General features: G+C 44.1%; 2 protein-coding genes across 2 annotated transcripts in view; both read right to left on the minus strand.

Annotated features, from left to right (window-relative positions):
• Positions 1–3,974: 3,974 nt before the first annotated feature.
• RPL37A (ribosomal protein L37a) lies at positions 3,975–7,223 on the minus strand. Its single transcript, XM_010187828.1, has 4 exons — positions 7,210–7,223; positions 6,592–6,720; positions 5,332–5,414; positions 3,975–4,133 (listed from the first exon to the last, which is right to left on the minus strand). Exons 1-4 carry the CDS (start codon positions 7,210–7,212, stop codon positions 4,070–4,072), a joined length of 279 nt encoding a protein of 92 aa, XP_010186130.1. The 5' UTR covers positions 7,213–7,223; the 3' UTR covers positions 3,975–4,069.
• A 5,823-nt stretch (positions 7,224–13,046) lies between these two features.
• SMARCAL1 (SWI/SNF related, matrix associated, actin dependent regulator of chromatin, subfamily a-like 1) overlaps positions 13,047–25,295 on the minus strand; it is a gene marked incomplete at its 5' end in the record, with an annotated part of 32,037 nt that continues 19,788 nt past the window's right edge. The window contains 7 exons of the mRNA XM_010187829.1: positions 13,047–13,253; positions 13,633–13,729; positions 15,251–15,351; positions 15,862–16,044; positions 16,794–16,896; positions 19,650–19,720; positions 20,525–20,743. Of these exons, the coding sequence (XP_010186131.1) occupies positions 13,047–13,253; positions 13,633–13,729; positions 15,251–15,351; positions 15,862–16,044; positions 16,794–16,896; positions 19,650–19,720; positions 20,525–20,743 (981 nt within the window). The remainder of the gene's footprint in view (positions 13,254–13,632; positions 13,730–15,250; positions 15,352–15,861; positions 16,045–16,793; positions 16,897–19,649; positions 19,721–20,524; positions 20,744–25,295) is intronic.

Consider the following 25,295-nt stretch of genomic DNA (forward strand, 5'->3'; position numbering starts at 1 on the left):
GTTGCCCTGAGTCCTTTCAGTCTTTGGTTTCCAAGTTCCTTTGTGTCCCTGAAATGCCTCTTTGATCACAGCCACCGTTCCCTTGGGTTATGTCCTTGACCCAGCATAAAACTCCCATAGGACTGATAGACTGCTCGGAGAAAGAGGTCCCCTTCCCACCTGCTGTTCAAAAGCAGCCGAGATAAACCAACCTGCTTAGCCACATCTACAGAACACTCAGTCAAAGTCTCAATTTTCATCAAACCCTCCTCCAGTTCCCACAGCTGTAGCCATCTGGTTGGGTCAGACACTACCATAAGCTCACACCCTCCAAGACCAGTGCCAGCACTTCACTCTCTGCTTCTACAGCTCCTAAAACAACTCTGTCCAAGTTCCTGACTAAGGCTCAACAACAAGCATACTGTAAAGCAGTAAGTAAAACTGCTAAGAATTCCTGTTTTCACCCAAGACTCCCAGGAGAAGCAACAAATTTTGAGGGTCATCTGGCCAAATCACACAGTTAATACAACAAATTCTCTGAGGATATATACAGGGTTTGAGCAGAGCAACAGCACAAGTTCAGCCCCGTTAAATATGACAGGTGACCACAAAACCCCATCTCCAACCTCCTCATTCCTATTTCTACATCTTGATTTCTTTTAGCACAGACCCGTGTTTCAGTCCAAAATCACTACACGGTCTATTTTAGGGTGAAAGCATGAAACGCTGAGCTAAGAATCTACGGCAGGCGCACAGGTGAGCAGGGCCTTTCTCCTGGATGGGGAAGGGAGCTAAGACGCAGCCGAGCAGCGGCTGTGAGCAGCAGAGCGGCAGTGTCGCCCGCTGGCCGCTTGCAGCATTGCCAGCTGACAGCGCCCTGGCCACAGCATCCTTCATCATCCCTGCCCTCCTCACCCTCCTCCCTGCTCTCGCTTTGGGGAAACGTGCCCAGTTGGCAGCCCTGAAGGTTCACCGGTACAAAATGCCCCAGTTCAGGAGCAGGCCAGGCTACCACGGCGCTCTTGGGAGGAAAGGCCAACCCCAGGAGCTCTGCAGGTGCAGCCCATGAAGGGGTGCAGGTAGGACCACACAGTCCAGATAAAAAAATATCATCCCACATCCTTAACTTTTCTTCCTATTTCCACCCTGCCCAGCTTCCACTCTCTGCAAATATTAATCCCAAAGGTAATTAATAACTCCTCAGCAAGAACAGAAGTAATTTTAGATAAGATACGTGTGCCATCACCCTGGGATGTCAATATAGCAAAACATAATCCCTGCAACTGTTAGTGAATGGCTACTTCACAGCAGTTGAGTGGGCTTTTATCAGAAACCTGGACTTTAATTACAACCTCTGCATTAATAAAGCACAGAGGTGTGCAGCCGTATGTCAGCACCCAGAACTAGGAGGGGAGAAGGACAAGGAAATGTGACCCTGGCACACTAAGTCAGGAATAAAAAGGTGATCAGCAGAACACCACTATCCCACTGGTGCAGTGGCAGTGAGAGCCAATAACACACCCCTCCACAGCCTCTCACAGACAAGCATTCAAGGCAGCAGGCAAGTCCGAATTTGCCAGGAGCACACTCGCCAGCTTGCCACCAATATCTGGTTTTAGTAGCTCAAGAACTCCAGAAGAGAGGACGTGTTTAGCCAGGGGACACCTGCAGCTGTTCCAAGGACTGAGCAGTACTTTTCTCTGGTGTAGCAGTGACTTTCCTGCGTCAGATGAGACACATCCACACCCCCTCTTATCACTGCAGATTCCTGCAAAGTTTTGCTGCAATAGGAACTCCTCATGCAGGCGATGGAGTTTTAGACCTCTACTGCAGCTTCACTGAAAACAGCATTTCCCTCTCCCACCCTCAAGCCCACCACCCCAAAACCTGGGCTGCTGCTTCCACACTGTCAGCCCCATCCGCCTCACCTGGCTGCACGATGCCTCCCTGTAGAAACATGGGCCTCCAGAGACCAACCCAAGCTCCCTAGAGCACCTTCTAGAGGCAAAACTGTATGGCCACATCACCAGAGGAACCTCTCCCCAAGCACATTGGGTGGTTTTCTCATGTGGTTTCATTATAAATTCCTTACAAAAGGGCTCACATGAAGACACCTTTACCGTAACAGAAATTGTCTTTATTTTCTTGCAGTTTAAGTGTTGTCCTTGCTCAGAACCCTTCTTGAAAGCACTCTCCCAAGGTGATGCACAGATGAGCAGCCAGTATCTCCTGAACTCACTCAGCTCCATGTGAGCTGGCCACTAGAGCACCGGTGGATAGCCACCTTCAAAGGAGCAGAAACATCTTAACAGAAAGTTCAATGCAGCTTGGAGACAGCATCGCACAAAAACTGGTTAGCACAAACCAGGACCAGCAACAGCAATGCCCATGGCAGGCAGTTCAACCACGCTGGGAGGTCTGTCAAGTACCTAGAGAAAGCTGCTGTGGGCATGCCATGTAACAAAAGCAGCAGCAAAAATAAGGCAGAGTTGAGCCAAGTTTCTTGAACCTACATTTCCTTTGTAACCCTGCTGTAAAAGATGCATGTGCAGAAGGCCACGATGATGTTCATCTACAACTATAAAGATGAGCCATCACCTCTAAGGAGAGTCACTCACTGCCACCTCCACTTCAAGCCTGTCACCCAACTCTTCCACCAGGCAGAACAAGGCGTCAATAGAGGAATGTGCAGTGATCTCTCTCTCAGAAAGCAGCCGAGACCCAGGGAATGGCCTTCACCACTGCTGGGAGGTCATGTGAAGGATTTGCAGGTTGGTACGAATGACACTGGATACCTGGATGCATGGATTTACTTCAGTAAGGGAAGTTTACAGAACAGAATTAAAAAATAAAAGTTTAGGGAAACAAGTTCAGGGACACTGCAGTCAAACTTCTGAGCCACTGACGCTCTGCAGCTTGGGAAGTTTGTATTTAGGCCCAGTTCTGAATCCATTTTTCAAAGATGTCAGCTTCATCAATGACATTATTGCGATAACTTTAAATGGATTTGGGTGGTGATAAGTTAAAGCTGGAGCAAGAACAAGCAACCACTATGCTACCTGCTTACTGTTCTTCCTCCAGCAGCTATCAAGGTTATTGCCAAGACTCATCTTTTCTGATCTGTACTGCTAAGCACAGGAAGAGTGCTGCAATGACCAAAAAGCCCAGATAAAAACAAACCTCAAACCAATCTGAAACTCATCTGACAAACAGACCATAGAAAAATATGTTCTGGCATCTTAAGCTTGATGGTATAAGGAGATGATCTGGAGACAATTATTAACTCAAACAGCAGCTATTCCTCCAAGACTGAATGTCCCAGCAGTTGGTTCCACATGAACATTTATTGCTGCAACTCAGTATGGATTAAGGAACTTGGACACAGACGTGGGTGCCTGCGATCAGAGCTGTGAAGAGGATGCGACAGAGCGCGTTCAGGTGGACTGACCTTGAGATGCGCACACAAGAGAACACACCATGAACTGCAACAAGCAATTGTCTCCAGCTGATGTTGGAAAGTAAAGCAGCACCAGCCAGCAGCATAGGACAATAGCCACTCTTTTACTATTCCAAGCTCTGCCCCCACGCCAGTCATGATGCTCTTTTTTCCTCTGTATCTTGCAGCACATGCCCTGTTCCCCTGAGCTGTCCTCAAAGGCAAACAGGAAGAGGCAGAGTAGTGTTTTCCATGTTCTCTCCTCCCCCTTACATCTGTCCATTCCTCCACTCATGGAGCCCTACGCTATTCCTCAAGGCACAGACGTGAAGGACATCTCAAGATGTGCCAGGCTTCTTCAAGCCATTTAAAGCTTTCCTCAGATTCACCTCAGCACATTCAAGCTACAAAGTACGCAATTAACTGGAAAGGAAAAGTGGTTTTTAATAGCTTCACCAGTAACAAGAGCCACTCAACTACTGCATAGTGCTACTAATGTCTCCATAGTTATAAATACAGTACAGAAAGACAGACAGGACTTTCTGCAGAAAAATGAACATGATTCCACTCCATTATAACCTTTTTATTGTTAAAAGGACAGATCTTGACAGTGGAAAGAAAAGGATGTTTCACAAGGAGAACAGGATGTAGCTTCTACTGGTCCTTCAATTCCTTCAGTCTTCTGATGGCAGATTTGACTGTCACTGCAGAGGTGGTACTGGAAGAAGAAGCAGAGTCATGTGCATGTGGCAGTAGAACAACCCGCGCCAATGTCATTTTTTTGAGAAAGCACGAATCATTTCAAACAGTTATCGCCTGATTGCACTGTCAGCAGGGAGCTAATTCCACTTTGATTTTCATGACAAAGTGTAGGCCTTTGTCTACAAAAGCACACACAACTTCACAAGCTACATCTCCACCCAAATTATCCAGTCGTGCATCGACTACATCCACAAGCGCGTAGGCTCAGATTCCTAGCGACTGTTTGTGTGGGACAACAGTGTCTTCTACCAGAAATGGGGGAAGAGTAAAGAAAGGGAGTAAGCAAGGGCAACATCATAAAAAGAACTATGATTCAATGCTTTTAAAACAAAAACCATTTTCCTTGGAGTAAACTTGGTTCTGCCTACGGTATCTGTGTCTCTGAACCAAAAAGGCTGGGGTAGTAACCACAAAAAAATGCTGCGTAGGCTTTGAAAGAAGAGCTAAGAGTTCCCTTACACAATTGAAATCTTTACACAAAATTTTTATACAATCAAAAGAATCAAGGAAGGAAAAGTAATCCCCAGGCGAGAGGCATAATATTTATTAGAATCTGTTGAAGCTCTTTTCAGAATAGGTCAGAGGGACACTTACAGCACCCTGGGATGGCTTAGATGAACCAGCCATTCTCTCTGCTCCTTTCCTTCCAACATCACCAAAAAACTGGCTCATGGGTGATGCCTCGTACAAGCAACAACTGTAGTTCACATCTCCTGTACAAAATGCCACTACAGCCAAGGCAGACACTACTTAGATAAAAATATTTGCTTCAGCATTTGCAGATGTTTCAATTTCTTTACCTGAAGTTTGGGAAAAGATGCAGAGCCTATGTTTCTGAAGACTAAAACAACTGCTTTGATAAAGTCCAGAGATAAAGAAATTTTGGAGGGACTCACCAAAACCAGCAGCAGTAATATGATGGAAAAATGTAATATTCAAAGAAACTGCACAACAGTTACTGGAAGGAACAGCAATAAAATCCAATTTGATCCATTTCAATCAAATATTACCACTGCAGGTTAAAAAACCCCACACGTCAATAACTCGGGACAGATCTACTTAATGGTTAGTAGATTAAAGAAAGAAAAAAAAGCTGTATTATGCCTTAGCTATGTGAGAATTAACACTGATAAAGAGTTTCTTCATTTCCTTACTTGTAAGTCCAGGCACCACCAGCAACTGTCTTCATGCAGGATCCACAGTGCCAGATACCCACAGCCTTCCTCTTCATTTTTGTCTATAATAAAATAAAAAATGCACTCTCCATCAGCTGAAAAAGCCAACAGAACTTGTATTACTGTCCAAACAACAACATTCAGGTGAGAACATCAGTACCACACCACAGTATTACCTATGAGCCTAGTTAAAACAGGCACCCATCAGGGAATGTCTTTATTCAGATTCTTCACAACAGGTAAAGTCCTTCTGAAATACTTCTTACTCCAGATATAGAGTGGCTCATTTCTAAGTGCATAATCAAAAATCCAGTTCTCTTTTAAAAAGAAAAATACTAAGGAGTTGAATTGGTCATAACAACTGATATTCTCATCCGGTTAGGTGACCAGTGTTAGCACCGCTGTTACTAGTGCTCCCTTGACATCCCAAGACTGCTCTAAACTGGACCCCCTTTGAACAGTATCTGAAGAGTGAGCTGTGGGTGCCGAGCTCCTTCCACCCAGGCTCGTCTCCATCATCTTGCGAAGATGACGACAGGCTTGCCTGGACCTATATTTAAGCACCTCTGCAAATGGGGTTACCAATATTGTCACTTCACAGCAGAAAGACATTAAATATTTAAAAAAAAATAAAACCAAACAAAAAAACCCCCACAGACAGAAACATTTTTAAATTTCCTTACTTAAAAGATACTTATTTTACAGGCATCAATAAAAATTATCCGGGCAAAGGATGAGCTGATGGGCCTCTCAAACTGTCAAAAACCAGATTTAAGAGTAAATTTTGATTATGTACATGAGCAGAAAAGAATACTTATCAGTAATTCTCCTCCATTCGGAGTTGTACAGCACACAAATACAAATAAGCAACTGCAATCAAAAGCTGTGAGAAAAGCAAACTCCCCTAAGTAAGCTGCAAAAGTTACTGAAGGGAAAAAACCAGTTTAAGTCATGCCTTAATTATTAGGATAACAAGGGTATTGTTTTAATTCTGTCAGGTGGTTTTGTGTCATGAAATATGTTCATTTTCATTGAATTGCCACTAAACACACACATGAAACATCCAACAACTCTTTATTTTTTAAAAAATTCTGACAGTAGCCTGAAGTTCACAATAAACTAATCCCAGTCTCAAAACTAGTTCTCTCTTCAGCAGAACTACCAAAGCATCAAACTGCATTTCACGCATCAGCAACAAAGTTCTTTTTAAAGGCTGTTTTAGGAAAAGAGGTCTCTCACCTTGCCACAGAAGGAGCAGGTATACTTGGCATGCTGGCTAATTTCAATCTTCTTCACCATCTTCCTAAGGGACGCACCGTAACGGGTACCATATTTACCCACAATCCCAACCTTCTTGGTGCGCTTCGCCTGTTGGGAAGCAAAGCAGAACAAGCTTCAGCTTTACTGAGATCGCAATCTCCTCGGCTGTTCTCCCATCCTGATGCGACTGCAAAGCGCTCAGCACATAAAAGCAGCGCTGCAGCCGACCAACGTCTCTCCTTGACGCTGTAATTAAAGTATTTGCTAAGAACAAGCGAGAGGCTCCGGCTGCTGCAGCCGCCCAGCACCGCCACCCCCTTACCGCGCACTCCGCTGTGAACCTGGGCCCGGCCTCTTCCCAGGACACCTATTCGGTCTGCCGGCGTCTCCTCCATCCCTCCCCGGCCCGCCATCTCTCCCCAGGCCACCTAGGCGAGAGCCAGCCCCGTGCGCGGTCGGGCTCTGCTGGCGGGCATAGCCCACACAAGGCCTCAGCCCGGCGGCCCTCCTGGTCTGTCCCGCCGCCCCTCGCGGCCCCGGCGCGGCGGAGCAGGGCAGATGGCGGCGGATAGGCCGCGGCGCCCCCATCCCACTCACCATCTTCCTTTCCGGCGCCGACGCTGAGAGGAAACAGGAACTGCGCAGGCGCAGTACGAGCCGTCGCCGCCGGAAGTGAGGCGACGAGGCCACGGAGGGTGGAGCAGACGGGCCTGGGAGCGGGTGTGTCTGGAGCGGGTGGTGCCGTAGCTCTGCGGTAGCGCTGTGTGTTCCGTACATTTCTCCATGACAATGCGGTTACCCTACAGCACACCAAACGGCACGCTGGTGCAGCCTGATGGCGGGAGATGCATCGCTCAGAAAACGCCGTGTATCAATGCAAAACCCAAGCGGTACCTCAGCCTCAGCAGCACCGAACGAGAGCTGTACGGTGAAAGCTCGGATTCCGGGATTTCCACCCAAGGAGGCCACAGCAGGAAAGGAGATGGATCAGCTACGTTCATTCACCTCATTTTTTAAAGGGAATAAATAGTTGGTAGATGTCAGAATTACAAAAAGAACAGAAAACCAGACCGGAGCTGCAGAAGGGGTTAAAAAACAAATATATGGATTTTTTAAAAAAAAATCAATGAGGATTAATTTCAACCTTAAAACATACCAACCCTAAACCCAGAGTTTTCAAGGTAACACAAGCAGGTGCAACCATGGCATCTACCCCATTACTTGAATTGTCACAGAATTGTTATGGTTGGAAAAGACCTCTAAGATCAATTCCAACTGTTAACTGACTCTACCGTGCCCACTTCTAAACCATGTCCCTGGGCACCGTATCTAGATGGCTTTTAAATACATGCGAGGATGGTGATGCCACCACTTCCCTGGGCAGCCTGGTCCAGTCTTTGATAACCCTATCAGTGCAGAAGTTTTTCCTAATGCCTAATGGTAAACTCCCCTGCTGTACCTTGAGGCCATTTCCTCTTGTCGGTTGTAAATTGCCAGATGAGACCTGCACCTATCTCCCTACAACCTCCTTTCAGGTAGTTGTGGAGTGCAATAAGGTCTCCCCTCAGCCTTCTTTTCTTCAGACTAAACAACCCCAACTCCCTCCGCCGCTCCTCCTAAGACTGGTTCACCCAGTGAGACAATCAGCCATCAAAGCCTCCACGTGACGCCACGGAGGTGGCCTCCTGGCACCCAGTGGGGTGGACCAGCCCTGTAGCGTGGGGCCAGGAGGGCTCCTGTACCGCTCAGACCTGGCACAGACACAGCCTGGGAAACTTGTACCAACACTGCCAAGCTGCAATGCTCATAACGGGATTAACAACCCATTAACGTCCATTAAGAGCTGTAATCCGGTTAGCTGGAGAGCTTTTTAATGTGCAGAGTTGGCTGCAGCTCATCCCCTCCTGCCAGGAGGAAGCCGGAGCTGCCCAGCCCACCCAGAGGACCTGTCCACTTTTTGCAGGTGCTTTTCCTCCCGCTAGAGCCCCATACTCACCCTGGCTGCCTCAACCCACAACAGCCCTCCCTCTTCATTTGCAGTCTAGCTAATAGGGATGTAACAACTAGAGCATACGCTGCCACTACGTCAGCTTTTCCCTGGATGGGGTCTGTACTTTTGGAGATGCTGATGGACAGACATCACATCCCCTTTTGGCCTTTGCTTTGAGGGTCTGAACTCTCACATTTTTAATTCCATCAGGCTCCCTGTTCCCCAGTCATCCCTGCAAGTTCTCTTCCCGTCAGAGTGAGAGTCCTCCCAGGAGCTGGTGGGCCCTGTTCCAGATGAGTGCTCAGTAGGGCTTTAGATCTCGAATCCTGTGTTCAGTTTTGGGTCCCTCACTACAAGAAAGACATTGAGGTGCTGGAGCATGTCCAGGGAAGTGCTCTAGACCCTTCACCACCTTCATTGCCCAAGTCTTACGAGGGGTAACTGAAGGAACTGGTGGTGTTTAGCCTGGAGAAAGGAGGCTGAGGGAAGACCTTACTGCTCTCTGAAATCTACCTGAAAGGAGGTTGGAGCAAGGTGCAGGTCAGTCTCTTTCTCCCAAGTATCGAGTGATAGGACAAGAGGAAACAGCCTCGTGTTGCACTAGGGGAGATTTAGATTAGATATTAGGAAGAATTTCTTCACTACAGTTATCAAGCACTGGAACAGGCTGCCCAGGGAAGTGGTTGAGTCACCATCCCTGGAGGTATTTAAAAGATGTCCCTAAGTGCCACATCTACACATGGTCTAGTGGTGGATTTGGCGGTTTCAGTTTACGGTTGGACTTGATGATCTTAAAGGTCCTTTCCAGCCTAAATGGTTCTATTCTATGATTTATATCTTCCTATGTTGAGTCAAAATATCATTCAAGACATCCTAGGAACATATATGCCCTTTTCAGATCCTCATCATGATGATGACTCACTGGATACATCTTTGATACCAACGTTGTTTTGGTTTTTTTTTTTAAAAAAAAGAGTAGAAAATAAAAAGTTCTGTGGGCTGCTCTGTGACTGGTTAAAAACAACAAACATTTGTCAGCCAACACAACCAGGATCTACTGCTATTCTCCCATCTATCCACAGAGCTGAAGTTTGCTGTGACAGTACAACGCATGGTCATATCCTTCATCTAACAGCAGTACAGACAGCTCTGCCAGCAACCAAACCCAGCCCTCTCAGATGACAGCCATTCCCAGCACTGCCAAAATAAACACACGTTTCCAAGTGACTAAGATGGATGGATGCAGACAGGCCAGCACAGCTGCAGAAGCCTTGTCTTCGCAGTCCACTACCTCAAACTCTTCTGCATGCCCCAAGCTGGCCAGCTTTGTGTACTGGAGATAGAGTTTGACCTGCTGTTTTATTGCTCAGGTATTCTTACCTGCTGTTCCTGGTTCGGCATCCTTCCTGAAAACGTGCCTTTCTCTAACGTGGGTGAGAGCACGGACACAGCTGTACAAGGCGTCCAGTCACAGTAAGATGCTCCAAGATCCAGTAAGATGGGTCCTTGCCTTTACTGGTCTCTAGGTAATGCCAAAAAGTTATTTATACCATCTTCGATGGGCAGGTGTAAGAGTTCCCAAGAGCACTGCCTGTTCCTAAGCCTGCCTGGGGGTCTCACTGGCAACCTGCACACTGCCTTGTACACATTCTCATCAGCAAGCCTTGGAGATCCTCTGCGAGCCTGCTGGCAGCTTCCCAACCACCTCCTCGTGATACTGACAGACTAATGCTGTAACTGGGCTACAGCCTGCACAGTCTTTCCAATCCCTTGATGTACTGACTAAAAGCACTTTCCTGCAAGGTTCTTCTCCCCTTTTTTCATCTCGTAAGGATAAAGAGAATCTCAAGTGTACGTGAAGAGCCTTTGCAACTCTCCAGCAAACCAGATGAGACTTTATGGGTCCTAACAAAGAAAGAGTACACCTAGCATCCCTCTAATAGGGCTGGGATTTATCCATATATGGATAACATAAATTGAGTTTATGGGAAGCAGAATTCTCCAAGGGTGCTTCCAGCAGATTTCAGAAAAATACTGTTTTGAAGTAGCTGTAGCTTTACAAGGAAGAAGATAATTACTCCTATAGGAGATGACAATATGGGTACACAAATCTTGTCTTCCGTATTTTTCTTTGGTAGGCAGACAGCAACATTTCTCACCCTTTACTCAGAACAACCCTCTCTGCAAGGAGAAAGATCACGCGCCCTAGAAACAGATTCAATACTCTGTGTTTAAGAAGAAGGACATTTTAAAATGTCAAAAAATGTGTATCTCGTGGCCAGCTGTTGGAGAAAGAGAAATTATATTTATATCTTGGTCTCAAATCCAGAGCTAAAGCATTTCCTCCAGTCACACGACCCTTGGTTCTACTCCTCTCCTCTTGCACACACACCAAAGCACCTTCTGCAGTCATGAATGAGACCCAGCATTACTGCATACACAGCCTGTAGGGCATTTCCACGATGACATTTGCTGAAAATGGGATAATCAAACCTTTTGATGCAGGAAAAAATATCCAAGTTATTATCAGGTTGACCTTGTAGCACCGTCTTTTTCCTCCTCAACCATGGAAGAGAGGTCTTTGTCACTGTCTGGTATCTGCGCACAGCCAAGCATCCTGCCTGCAGAGCATGTTAGCTCCTGGCTTCCAGAAGCTAAATATAAGCCTTCAGTTTGCTTCTCCCCAGCCCTTCCCTACAGAGTACAGCTGTAAAACACAGCTAACTGGTACCTCTGTGAAACTGCATCTTCTCCTGTACTCCCTGATCACAGTTGCTTAACACTAGCCTATTTCCAAGTACCTTCTATTACTATGACCAGAAGCATGAAAGACGTTAATTTGCGATCATGCTACACTGCACTGGCAATAATACACAAGAAATGTAAAGACTATCATGCTGAGATGCCTGAAAAGACCAGTTGTGATAAACAAAGCCATTTGCCTTTACATCAAGCCCACATAAAAAGCGGTCTCTAGAGTTTTTTGCAGAGGCATCACCGCTGTGAAGGGGAATCAGGTCATGCCCAAGGGACAGTGAGTGTGTCACAAGCTCCTGAAAGGAATCAAACAGCAGGTTTGCTCACGCAGCACCAAGGCTGGGAGTTCATGTCTCCAAGTTCACAGGGCTGCGGGGATGATAAAGACTATCACAAACTGAAAACAGGCATTTTAACAACTGCATCAAGCAACAGTGCTGCTTTTGGCATTCTCAGTGTAACGACAACAGAGCTGTAACAGAAGTAACAGGTCCTAGAGTACCAGCCTAAATCTCTTATGAAAGTAGCTATTAATTAATCTATAAGTAAAGTATAATGGGAGTTTCCCTTTGAAAAGTTGATTTGTTTTAGAAAGCACAAAAGGAAGTGTTCCCAAAAAGAATTCAGTCATTCAGTCATTGTAAATATTAAAAACAAACAAACCCCCAACCAACCAACCAAAAAACCCGCTAATATTTCCATTGCATCATGTATTTGAGCTTAAGGTCCAAATAAGAGATGAAATTTTAAAAGAGAAAAAGTATCAAAAGCTTGGGAACCACAACTTAAACTTTTTATTTAAACAGCTCAGTCCTAAATCAGTATTTTTACAAAGCAAGAGCAAAAATCTGCATGTATTCCTCTCTCCTCACTCATCTGCAGAAATCAGTCTCGAGTCTTAAAAGAAAACACACGTGCACCCCCTTCTTGAGCAGCCATGCTTAATCCCTGGCAGTCAGCACAAGCTTCACCCTCCACTGACACAAGAAGCATGTGTCACGGAGTGGGTCCTAAGGTTTGGCAGATGAGGCCAGGATCAGTGTGCTCAGGCAGACTTGTGCCCAACAGGCAACATGCACCACCTGGCAGACAGTTACACAACTGAGTTTCAAAGTACTCACTGCTCTGCACAGACAAAGACTGGCTCTCCCTCCTCTCCCTCCCCTCTACATTAAGATCTGTCTGGATCTCGTCTCCTAATTGCCAAAAAATGCCAGAGAGCCAGTTTGTGAGAGACCCAAGTAAGGGCCAAATTTTGCCAGTGAACTAACTCCTATAAACACAAAGTAAAATTCTTGGAGGTGGAATATTGATTGTTAAAAGCAGTCTGCAGCTGCTGAGAAGTTACTTTTCACAGCAGTTCTACTTGTGGACAGACACCCATTATCTGCTTGTTAAACAGAACTGTGGAAGCTGATGTGCTGAAACAAAGTAGCATGCAACTTGCCCATGGCCACTTAGTCATCAGCAAAACCTGGACTGCAAAACCTATAGGCTGCCAGGTGTGCGCTGCTCATCCGTCACGTTGTCAGATTGCCTTCTCATCCTTTGAGGTGAAATGCACTAGAGATACAGAAAGCTTAAGTCTTCTATTTTGGAAAACTCAAAAAATATACCTGATTGCTTTTATAACTTTATTTTCCATTTTAAAAAAATCTCTTAGCCACCATCTCTTTTGCTGTCACCATCAAACTTTAAAAAACTCCTCAATACGCCGCTTTTTGGGGGAACTCACTGAACACGTCTGTCCTTCTGTATCTTGCAAGTCCCTGCCAGAGTCAAACTCACAGCAAGCATCAACTGCTTCCAAAAGCAAAACTTCATCAGTTTCATCTCTGCTTTCAGAGAAGGTCTTCTGGAAAAGTTCATAGATGGTCTTCTGCTTTGGATCTGTCTGAGAAATTAGAACAGATGGAATCTGCATACAGATTGTCATATAAAAACAAAGTGAGCAACAATCAGAGGGCACTCCTCCTGAGACAGTGCACGTGTGTTTATATCATATGATATATGAGATATACGTATATGTATGTATGAAACATATCTCAGACTATGGAGGCTATCATGTCTCCTTGCATGGAGCAGGTTTGGGAACTCTGAAGAGTTCAAGCCAAGGCACGGATCCTGGGAGGAGTTGGAAAATCTGGTCTGTGGCATTAAAGGCAGAACAGGTGTAATGTCAGCATGTCAGTCACCTGCCAATCTAGATGTACACAAGCCAAAGCCCATTCAGCCTCTCCCAGGGACCATCAATAATCTTTTAGGTCAATTACCTTAAGGCAGTAATTAGTGGATTCAGCTGTTTCAGAGAAATTGGTTTCTGAAAGACCAGCTTCCCCCAGCACTTTTATCTTCTCTTGAATCATTGGCCTAGGAGAGATAAACAGAAATTAGTGAACAAGAGAAAATACGCAAGGACACTGTATCATCTACTATGTGTAGATGAAAAAGAGATGTCAGAAGGGTATAAAGACTGCTTTTCTACCAAAGCTTGATAGTTTATTAACCTCTCTTGCTTTTGTTTATGATGATTGTATGCTGCCCTGGGATCTCAATCAATTGAATTTAAATAAGTATCAATCCAATCTTAAAAAAGTAACAAGAAGAGGATTTCAGGCTATAAATATTTGGAGAATACATATATCCAACAAAGAAACTAGCTGACTGAGGCAATGCCAACGCTATGAAGTCAGAACAAGAGGATGCAGCTAAAAGACTGAACCCAGTAGTTCAGTCTTCAGGGCAATCAATGGTAACCCCCATCAACAGACACATCAGCATTCCTAGGGTATCTCCCAATGTACTGCAGGAGGAAGAATCCTGCCAAGAGGTCCCAACAGCACCTGCAGACTGGACACGTCAAAAGCAGCAAAGGCCACAGCACAATTAATGCATTTACCAAGTAACCTTGTAATCTTGTTCTTTTTGCTGCTTTTAAAAAGGATGCCACTGTCCTCCTTTTAAGAGCCATATTTCCTTCCCATTAGGCATTAATGACTGCATGGACAGCATTTCACAAATAAAGGCAGAATTACTGTCATTAACTTTCCATGAAACTTGGGCAATGCATCAGTTTCCAGATCCCAGCATTGTAGGGTTATAATTATTTGCCATCATGATATTCTGGGAAATGCACAAGTTCACTTAGTTCATTCATTCCTTTAAACAAGGTAATAAAGATGTAATTTAGGGCTTTAAATGAAACAGCTGGTGGATAATTTATTTTCATCATTTGCAGGTCAGTTCCTTTACAGCACTAAGGTTTCCTCAGATCCTCCCCTTCCCCAGGATGTCATATTCCTCAGCACTAAGGATCAGCGTCCACTGACAGCTCTGGCTGCAGCCAAAAAGACTCAGACCACAAGTCCCCAGAGGTGGGTCAGTAGCACTTCTTTAATCCATCCAAAGGGCTCACTGAATAGCAAGAGGAAATCAAGAATGCAGTCCTCCTCCACAGCTCCCTGTCAAAGCACTCAGCAGCCAGATTGCTCCTCAGACCAGATCCATGATACACTGGACTATCTCCAGTGTCTGTTGGCTTTGCCTGCAAGTACCCCAGCACTTTGCAGTACCCCAGCACATGAATGCTCTGGGCTGTATCCAAGACAATTCTTTCTCCTTATACAGAAGCTGTGAAGGTTTTAGATGCATCAGCTCTCCCAAAATTTCTCCCAACAGCCCTTTCTTTGTCAGATAACTACTTCTATGCCTCCTGCTTGTCATCCACTTATGACCACTGTGGCTGGGCCACATCACCAGCTTGCAGCAGCCCTGGTTGGCAGTAACTGCTCCTCCCCTCACAGGCTGTAGACATCAGCACCTTACACCACATATGTGACACACAGTGAAAACAGGTAGAAGAAGAACCAAAGTATCTTTCTCAGTTCCTACCACAAGTAGTCATCTGCTGTGCCTTTAGCCACCAGGTAGTGAACATTAACGGAGCTGGTCTGCCCAATTCGATGTGCCCGATCTTCTGCTTGGATCAAAACCTTTATGTAAAAACAAGACAAAGAAAATAAAGTGAGAGCTGCAACATCTAAGAAACAGTGTAAGCACCAGAGAACAAGGAGATCTTGTTTCTTGTGCTTAGCAACTATTTCTCATCTGGATCCTGTTAACAACTGCATTCTCAAACACAGACTAAGCCAAGAAGTAATTTGGTGCACTAAGTTCCCAAAAGGCACTGAGCATTTTTCAAAAGCAGAGGGTCAGCACTGATGATGGACCCTTTCAGGTCTTGACTGGACGAGCTGTTGAGAGCTCTGTCAAGTTGAGAAACAGGAGCATGTTTCCCTTCCATGCCATCTTCCCCAGCCATGAAGCTGTGTAACCAGCTTCACTGGTGCAAAGCCAGGCACCTGGAGATGCACAGACAAGTAGCCATCAGAGAAAGAAAGAGAAAAGCCCTAGAGAAAGTCTCCTGCCCCCTACATCACCTCCTAAGCACTAATGTTTCTGCTCCAAGGAGTATCCACCCTTGTCCCCTCCAGAACACACACCCCTGGATTCCAGAAGAGCTCTGCAAACACCACCAGGTCCGCAGCAGACAGCGTCAGGCCCATGTTTGCAGCAGTGAGGGACAAGACAGCCACAGTCTGCTTCTCTGAGAACTGGAACTTCTGGCACAGAGACTGCCGCTCAGCTGAAGGCGTGGAGCCGTCAATGCGAATGTATTCAACATGCTGTGAAAATGCAGAAGATACTTTTTAGAGGTCTTGTGTCCCCTTTCCTATATCCTCCTTCCATGTTTTAGTGGATTCTGTTTCCCCTTCCCGTGGGCGAACCAGAAACATAAAAAGGCAACAAATACATTTTTAAGGCCTTTCCTCATCTTTAAGGCAGACACTGTAGCTCAGTGTCTAACGTACCTCCCCTCTGTTCACAATGTGTAACTTGTTCCTATGTCCACTGCTCTCCCACCAGTCCTCAGCAACATGCTGGCAACTCAGGTACAGTGAATAATTAGCCAAACACTTCTGAAGTCAAGAGAGATGACTAGCAGGTCTATCAAGTCTCCCTACAGTATCCCAGTTCAAAAATGTAAGAGCACCACAGAGATAAAGGAAGGCAGCCATAGTTGGACTTTGGTTGGTACATTCTCCTTCTCTGAGGAAAGCCTGCAGGACAAAGCAGAGAAGGCCACACAGGGTAACGCTCCTCCAAGAATTCACAAGCTTCAGGGCAGGCAGTGGAGATTAAAGAACATTAGATACAACAAAAGCCATTCAGCTAACACAAAGTGCATTCTGTGAGGCATCCACCCTGACAGCTCAGCTCCCTCAGTGAAGGGCACTTTCAGAAGCACAGCAAGTAGAAATTCTCTGTCACTAACTTTCATAAACTATCTGACCCGCCATAACTCTCGGGAGCTCTTAAACAGCTTTGAAGCTGGAATAGTGATAAAGTTAAGACAACTCAGTCAATTACTTACTTTATTCTCCAGCTCTGCAACTACTGCATCCAGTATTATCTTGTGGTGAGCAAACACTAGGAATTTATCATTCCCACTTTCCAGTAACTCCAGTATGTATTCTCTACATGAAAGAGGAAAAAAAACCCAAACAAAAGTCTATAAATTATGTGCAATATAATAGTATGGGAATACAGGTTTTGCTCACAACAAATTTTAAAGATACTGCTCATGTATACACAGAAGCTAGGAAATAGGTTAGCATAAAACAAGTCGCACTAAAATTCAAGTCAAGCCTCCCTCAGATAAAAAAAGACATTGCAGGAAAATCCACTCATTTTTCTTCACTATGTCTGGACAGCTGCCTGCATTGATATTTCCATATCAATTTATTATATCCTACTGGAAACATGACATGCCAGACCAATCAGCTGGAGGTCATCTATACTTATTTTACAATCTCATTCACCCTTCTGTATTTCTAATTTGCACACAGCCACAATACACTAAGCTAATCTGTACACAATTATCCTTTCTACGTATGCTTAGGATTGTTTTTATAAGAAAAGGTCTCAATACATGCATCAGAGTATTCTAGAGGTAACTTTTCTTGCAAGGGTTCACACTGACAATTTACAGAGTTTAACAATCTAAATACATCAGTTATTTCTAGGAATTATCCATACGCATACAGGCCAACATCCAATGAAAGAGAACAAGACTCCTTTTAAACACAGTTAAACAGTGTTAATTAAATGAAAACATCTGGCTTTTGCCACGGACTAATAGCTGAGCTGAAGAACCCACTTCTATCTAGTAACTTGTGATACAATCAGGTCAACTGGAGTCTGAAAAGACACCTAAAAGCCTAAAAATTGTAACTAAGTATAGCAACAGCTATCAGAACAGACGATGCAAATGCCATCTTTTCTTTGGAATAGCAAAGTTGTTGTGAAGATCAGGAATACCAAGTTCTTTGCTAAATACAACACAGCTTAGGTCAGCAGCAACTGTCAGAAAACACCAAGCGGGAATTCCAGTGCTATATTAAGATGTATCAGTGCTTTGCAGACAGCTCCCAGGGTTCTGTGATGTTCAGATCCCAATTATCTGACAATATCATTTAACCAAGAAATCTGGGAGAGAAGTGGGATTGCTGGATTTTAAAGCAAAACAAATATCAAAGTGAAGATTCAGCATAGCAAGCAGATGCCAACACATTACAATTGTTTTATATCTTATTCTCATAATGTATTTAACAAATGGCTAGTCCTTTCAATGGGAGCAATGGAAGACACTGACATCATTTGAGGCCGCACCTCGAGTACTGTGTTCAGTTCTGGGCCCCTCACTATAAGAAGGATGTTGAGATTCTGGAGCGTGTTCAGAGAAGAGCCACAACGATGGTGAGGGCTCTGGAGAACAAGCCTTATGAGGAGCGGCTGAGGGAACTGGGCTTGTTTAGCCTGGAGAAGAGAAGGCTGAGGGGAGACCTCATCACCACCTACAACTGCCTCAAGGGAGGTTGTAGAGAGGTGGGTGCTGGTCTCTTCTCCCAGGTGATGGGGGATAGAACAAGGGGAAACGGCACCAAGCTGTGCCAAGGGAGGTTCAGGTTAGAGATAAGGAGGAAGTTCTTTACTGAGAGGGTCGTCAGAAGCTGGAACAGGCTGCGCAGGGAGGTGGTGGAGTCACCATCCCTGGATGTATTTAAAGAGCGGGTAGATGAGGTACTTAGGGATATGGTTTAGGGGGTAGACAGGAACGGTTGGACATGATGATCTCAGAGGTCTTTTCCAACCGAGCCATTCTGTGTGTGATCAAGGGAAAGACGTAGGAGGCGCTGATGATCACAGCACAGTACCATTAACTCGATGGTACTGTACATTAGCAGCTTATAATAAGTGGTATTTTAAATGCTACTAAACTCCAGAAAAAAAAATTTACTAGTTCCTACCAGAGAGTCAAGTAAACAGCACTTCATGGTTTTATATTCAGTTCACATTTGCAACTGAATATAAAAGGAAGAAAGTCTTCTAACTGTTCACTAACATAAAAGGAAGAAACTCTTCTACAGAAATGAGTGCTGGGACTCCGAAGTGCAGTTCTGTGCCAAACAGGCAGATTCTGCAGCAAGGTTTGAGACTGTGGAATCACACAGCACACATCAGCTGGTCCTTACATTCAGAGGGCTGTGAAAAAGTAAACTGTTTTCATGTTATTTGCATACTAGTTATTAAAAAGTCATGCTATATGACCTAAAATGACTCATTTGCAGTCTCAGCAAAAGGGTAAGAATGAAAGAGCATATAAAGTCACAGAAAGAAGTTATCCCTAGGGAAGATAGAGTGAAAAGCACACCTATGATAGAAAAACTTTTGCTACTGATGTCCCATGTGAGCTCTGTGGAAAAGCCATGAACTTCAGTAGAGGCTCTGACATCCTTAGAGCATGCTACGACTAAAGCTCCGTCCATCTCATAAGCTTTTTGGCTCAGGGTTCCTGCTGCAGCAAGACTGCAGCATTTGTTTTCTCAAATTTTGTTGATACTTTTAAGTTTCATTACTCCCCGATCCCTAAATTGAAATAGGGTTCAGAGCAGGGAACTTGATCCAAGTCCCAAACATCAACTAATTTTAGATGGTTCAAAAGACAATTTAGATCCATATCTGGAATGAAATCAGAAGACTTATTCAGCCTAGGAATTCCAAGAGAAACAAATGTTTAGTGCATTGTAATTAAAATCAATTTTTTTCTAAGCTGGCTTGAGGCTATTCTTTATGTCCCTGTGCTGTTATCTCTAAGGCACCATTTTCCAGTTCTCGGTGGAAAACCACATTTTACTGGGCAAGAATGAAGCAATGACACGCAGCTTACATGACTGAATGGATTTTAGCTTCTGCCGTTTTGCCGTAGAAGAGAAAAAGAGCTTCCCTCTCCTGTTGTTTCTGCAGAGAGAAAGATAAATAAGTGAGTCACAGACATGTCTTTTCTCCTTGCTTACAGATCTGGGATGTCTAAGGCTGCCAATAAACACTTTGCTAGGAAAAAAAAATCAGCCTAAAAATGCACAACAAAAGGGGACTGGACTGGGCATGGCAGATACTCACACACTCCTATTTCTGACACCTCCCTTCCTTCTTCCTACTCAACTCCTACAAGTTGGATGACAAGCATATCACACACAGTTTGAGTTGAGAAAGAATTCCCCAACTAAAATGGCAAGGAAAAACTCCTAAGTTATTACAGAACCGTATAGCAACCCAGGAGCCTAGAACATGCACTTGCCATCCATACAAGAGAAACAAACAAAAAAATACACTCTTCATATTTTAGGCTACTCCTCTGTTTACAACGCAGCTTTAACAAGGCTGTGTTTGTAGGGTGAATGGGACTACAAGGCAAGAAAGAAGAGGAAGCACAGAGGCAGGAGGTAAGAAAGACATTTAGAAAGGACTAAGGAGAGAAGAATAAAGAGAGGAAATACTATTTCAGACAGAGAGACTAAGTAGATCACATAAATAGTAAGGAAAAAAACCCCACCAAACTGTTTTGATTGTGTTGTACATTAATTTAAAACTGAAAACTAAATTAAACTAAAACTTAATTTCAACAGCCTTCCACTGTGCTTTCTACATGAAGTGTGGCTCTCGCCTTCCTCGGAACTCGGGGGTACTGTTTTTCCACTGATGTTCTTAAATAAAGGTACCTGAAATATCAATGGCTTATCATGAAAACAGTTTCTGACTTACACTTTTATATCCTTTGGCCATCTTCTTCGCTTCAGCTGCCAAGGCAGCTTTTGTCTTTGCATTAATGCCTTCAGGAGCCACCACAACCATTTTGCGTTGCTTTGCTGGAAGCTGGCAAAGCACATCTGATTTCAGGCGTCGGATCATGATGGATTCTTCCAACAAAATTTTAAGTTCAGTTAAGTTGGATGATCCAGAGTAGTCCCAGCCCCATGGCATCTGGGAAAGACCAAAGCAGTTATCAGCATCAAACTTACTAGAGACTGGTCTGCAGGCAATCCAAGAGAAGAGAAAACTTCCAGGGAAACTGGACAAGGCATGAACTTCATGGTCAGTAGGAAGGGAGATGTGACAAAAAATGGCAATAAGATAGAAGTGTACAAACCAATACATCCAACATGAGAAGGTTACTTATAAACTTCCCTTTTTCCTATCTGCAAGTGCTCAGGGAGGTGGAGGGAAGAGGACTACGCAGGCAGGTAGGGATCCCTACCACAGTACTGTGCCCTGGTATTCATCTTCACACAGCAAAGGCTTTCTGCTCTCTGCTTGCAGATTTGGACAGGCTGACAGAACTCACTGCAGTTCTGCAGACACACATCTACCCCACCTTTAAGCAGAAAGGGACACTAAAATCTTCTCTAATAGCACAAGGACAAACATCCTTAACCCAAATGCCTTTACAGAGATGTTACACTTGTCTGACATGCCTAGAAAACGCTAGGTCAAAATTGCCTGTTTTCTACTGTGACCTGTCTCTTGATCTGCTTCCTGACATACTGTGAGCCAAACGTGGTGATGGCAGAAATGGACTCAAGCAAACCATAAATAAATTGTGGCCCAAAATTCATCACTCCAAGCAGTGTCTCTTCAAAGCATCATCAGTTCAAAGCTCCTCTGAACAAACCCTTCATTTACTCCTCCTTGAAGCACTCGCTTCTGCATGTGCCATATCCTCCAAGATCCTGTATGCAGACAACACACACCTGTTCCATTAATTCCAGCTCATCACTTCTCCTACTGGTAACCCCACAGCCTATCATCTGTTCTCCAGAAAACAGCAACTAAGCTGACAAACTGTAGCATCAAAAATGGTACATTCACCAAAAGAAACATCTTTAAACAACTTTCTTTTGGAGAGGACACCTATAAGGTTTTTATGCTGAAGCAGAGGTTAAAGAGATACCTACCCTTCTGCTGAAGTTTCACAAATAAGATGAAATCTATGAGGTACAGCTACAGTAATACTGAAAACCAAGCCGGGGGAAGGGGAAATCTTCCTTACAGCTCTAATTCCAAGTCTTACTGGCAGTGCCAGCAATAAAAAAAGCCCAAAATACAACCTCTGGTCTTAGAGCAACCACCCAAAATAACCCCCTACGTATGTATGCATACACCCTACTGAAACGCATATAATGCAGATGTGAGGAGCCTCAGCATGAACCCCTTTGATCTGCTGCTCTACTCTTGTTGTGCCACATTAATTGCCAAAATAGATTTAACCTTAAGAATCTGTCTTTTAGTTGCCTTCCCCAAGAGAAGCCTGCTGAAACACAGAAAAGGAAGTGAAATAGAAAAAAGCTCCCAAGTATTCACTGCAGCCTCCATCCTCCTGTAGAATGCATGAGACAAAAAAAGTCATACCAGCCATAAGGTTAGTTGTGCTGCTGACTGCGTTAAGGGATGGTGCTTTGATGGGACAGGGATGAGAACATGCCATAAGACAAAAAGGAGGAATCAAACAGCTTATAGGCAATTAAGACCACTCTGAAATCTGAAAGTGAACATTCCTACCTCAGACTGAGACATAACAGGACAATCTGGAATGCTACTGCCATGTTGTACTGATGTGAACCACTAACTGACTAGAGATTCTGGCACTTATGCCCACCATCAAAACTCATTTTACTACTTCTACATAATCATGGTACCACCTGATTATCTACAGTTGGTTCATTAAAGCAGGGAGTGATTCAAACTCTAGACACAAAGCCAGTTTGGCTCCTGTAGAGTTAAAACCTTGGCTCTGACAACAGCACACTGGTATACAGCTAGAGGTAGTAAGCCCACCTGAATCTAAGCCAAGCCCTCCAAAAGCCAACATGGCTATTACTGCTTTGCTTTCCTGAAAGCAGGAGTGCAATGCAGACATCCCTCAGGTCCATGAAATGCTGGCTCAAGTCTAGCTGGGTTTGTTAGCTTTAGGCCTGCTGCACGACAGCTGACAGTGCTGAGCTCCAGACTTCATGCCCCCTTTCTGCGTTCCTTCAGGCTCTGCAGACCCAGCAGAGCAGATGCAGAGAACCAAGAAGGACTCACCTGGTGCTGCACCCAGTCTCATAAGCCCTCTGCCCATGCTGCTCCACACTGGTAGCTAAGGAGCAAGGATCAATGCTGACTACGCTGCTAAGCAAGACCTGCTACAGGGCCTGGACACTCTCCTCAGGCTACCTCATTCTACATGTGCAGCCAATGTTTTCCCCACTTTCCACTTCCATAAAAAGCAAGTAATATATATGTTTTGTCTCCACATAGCACAATCCATTTCAGAAGAGTAACACAATCATAACTGAAAGAACAAGGCACAGAGCCAATACACTATCTACTGTCATATTAAACAGCCCATACAGGCAGAATCCCTACAGTATATTCAGATTAATTTTTTTTTTTTTTTATGGTGACTGATGCTGGAACAATTTGCAAACAGGGAAACATCAGTTCTGTGTTGCACCTAGCTAGTGATAAAAAACATTATTAAAATATAGTTTCATAACCTATTGTGGAAAAGAAGATAGAGGGGAAAAAAGAGGGGCATTTATTTTGCCAAAATACACATCTGGCTTTGATCCATAACATTCCAGAACAAATGCTTCCAACTGATTTTCTTACCGAAGTGTTACAGCATCTTACATGAGTCAGTAAACTTATTACAGCGTTAGCAGAAGCTGCCAAACTCTTACGAATTCAGAGCATGTGCTCAGATAGAAATTATTTAATATTTGCCAACATCACCCAGTTTGAAAAATGAATTCACAGCATGTATTTTGGGAAACAGACTCGAGATATTTTGTAAATAAGCAGGTGACATTTCACTTGCTGCATTTTTAAGAGTACAGATGCTGGGAGGCTGAATTACAAAATGATAAACTTTTATTTTACATCTTTTCTAATCACATCTGTCAGAGATTTGCAATGTTCTGTCATAAGATCTGTTATCTTCAAATAGAAACTAGTCAGGTTTTAGTTTTAAATTGAATGGTTCTGGTTTGTAAAGTTTTCTTTTTTTATTATTAATACCAAAACATCTTTACAGAGCACCTTTCGTCCTGACAGATCTCCAAAAGCCCTGCAAAACCTCTCTGGTTCTGTGCAGTTCCATCCCCACTCGTAATGCTGCCGCTTTCAGGACAAAAAGAACCTATTTAAGTAATGACAGCAAAAGTACCACAACAGTTCTTCAGAGAGGATGTAACTCCTAACACAATCTCAGGTTAGAGCTGCAAAAAGGAACATGAGGAACATGCTACAGTCAGGAGGGAACGACCACAGTCATCAAAACACCTTTTAATCTACTCATTGCTGAGTGGATCTATGGCAACCCAGTATTCAGCAGTAGCGTGTTTTCCTCTAACACTACCCATATCTCCATCTCCAGCAGCCTGACTTCTTCTCTAAATAACCAAGTTCTTTATAGGTTCACTCCAGCATTTACTGACATTAACTGTAGCAAAATGTCCCAAGTGAGCACTGAGAAGACCAGTAATGTTCAACTGTCTAGCAGAGGCAGGTCAAACAGAGCAACAAAATTGTGCTAGAAACCCCGCAGACGTTTTGAAGGGAAGCTGATACAGACTGCGACCTCCATGCTGAGTTTCACAGGTAGAAAACTCATTTGCACAGAATACACTGTTACAACCTGGACTGTCCAAAAAATTTATTTCTTTTATCCAATTCAACATCTTATCTCAGGTCCACATGCCTCATAACTGAAACAGCAGCTAGTCATGCAGAACTTTACCCTCAAAGGGTTTATGAAACTCCAAACCTATTTACGCTCACACGTTGAAATTCAACTTCCCTTTTTACTGCAGAAAACCAATGAGACTAAACTGCATCTCTTCATTTCCCTCTAGGAAGAATTCTGGACACTGCTCAGGCAGGAATCTTTCAACAGAAATAATGAAGATGTGGCCCTCTCCCTCCATGATTCCTACTATGGATGGTGAAACAGTAAGTTTATCCTCTGCCAGGAAGGCAGTGCTCTGCTAACATGAATGCTGTCATCTTCCAGAACTCAAGCTTTGTGTCTGTGATTCTGCATGCTAAATGGCCTTACTTTAATCAATGGCATCAGCATGAGTACCAAAGCCAATTAACTGACCATTTATCTTGCACATGTGGACCTACATGGAACAGCACTACACTAGCTGTGAAAGCAGAAGTGGGCATTCAGATCCAGGAAAAAGGGGACTTGAGAACTTCATATGAGACTGAAATATGTTTCTTCTTGATGGAAGCTTGGCATATGTTAGCTACCCAAAACAGAGAAAACAAACACAGAAGCCCTACAAATTAGGCCTGTAACTATTTTTATGGCATACAGTGATGATGTTCAGTTCTTCTGTAAATATTTTTGAGCACTGACGGGGTCATTTGATGTTTCCAAACACTCTGCTGAAAGTTACTGCCCAGTTTCACAGAAAATAAGCTACAAGAAGCTAAACTGATTACTTGAGAACAAAAGCAAAGCAAGCAAGTTCATGCACTGCAG

The sequence above is a fragment of the Mesitornis unicolor genome, unplaced genomic scaffold, assembly GCF_000695765.1.
Source record: "Mesitornis unicolor isolate BGI_N332 unplaced genomic scaffold, ASM69576v1 scaffold16617, whole genome shotgun sequence".
Lineage (NCBI taxonomy): Eukaryota > Metazoa > Chordata > Aves > Mesitornithiformes > Mesitornithidae > Mesitornis > Mesitornis unicolor.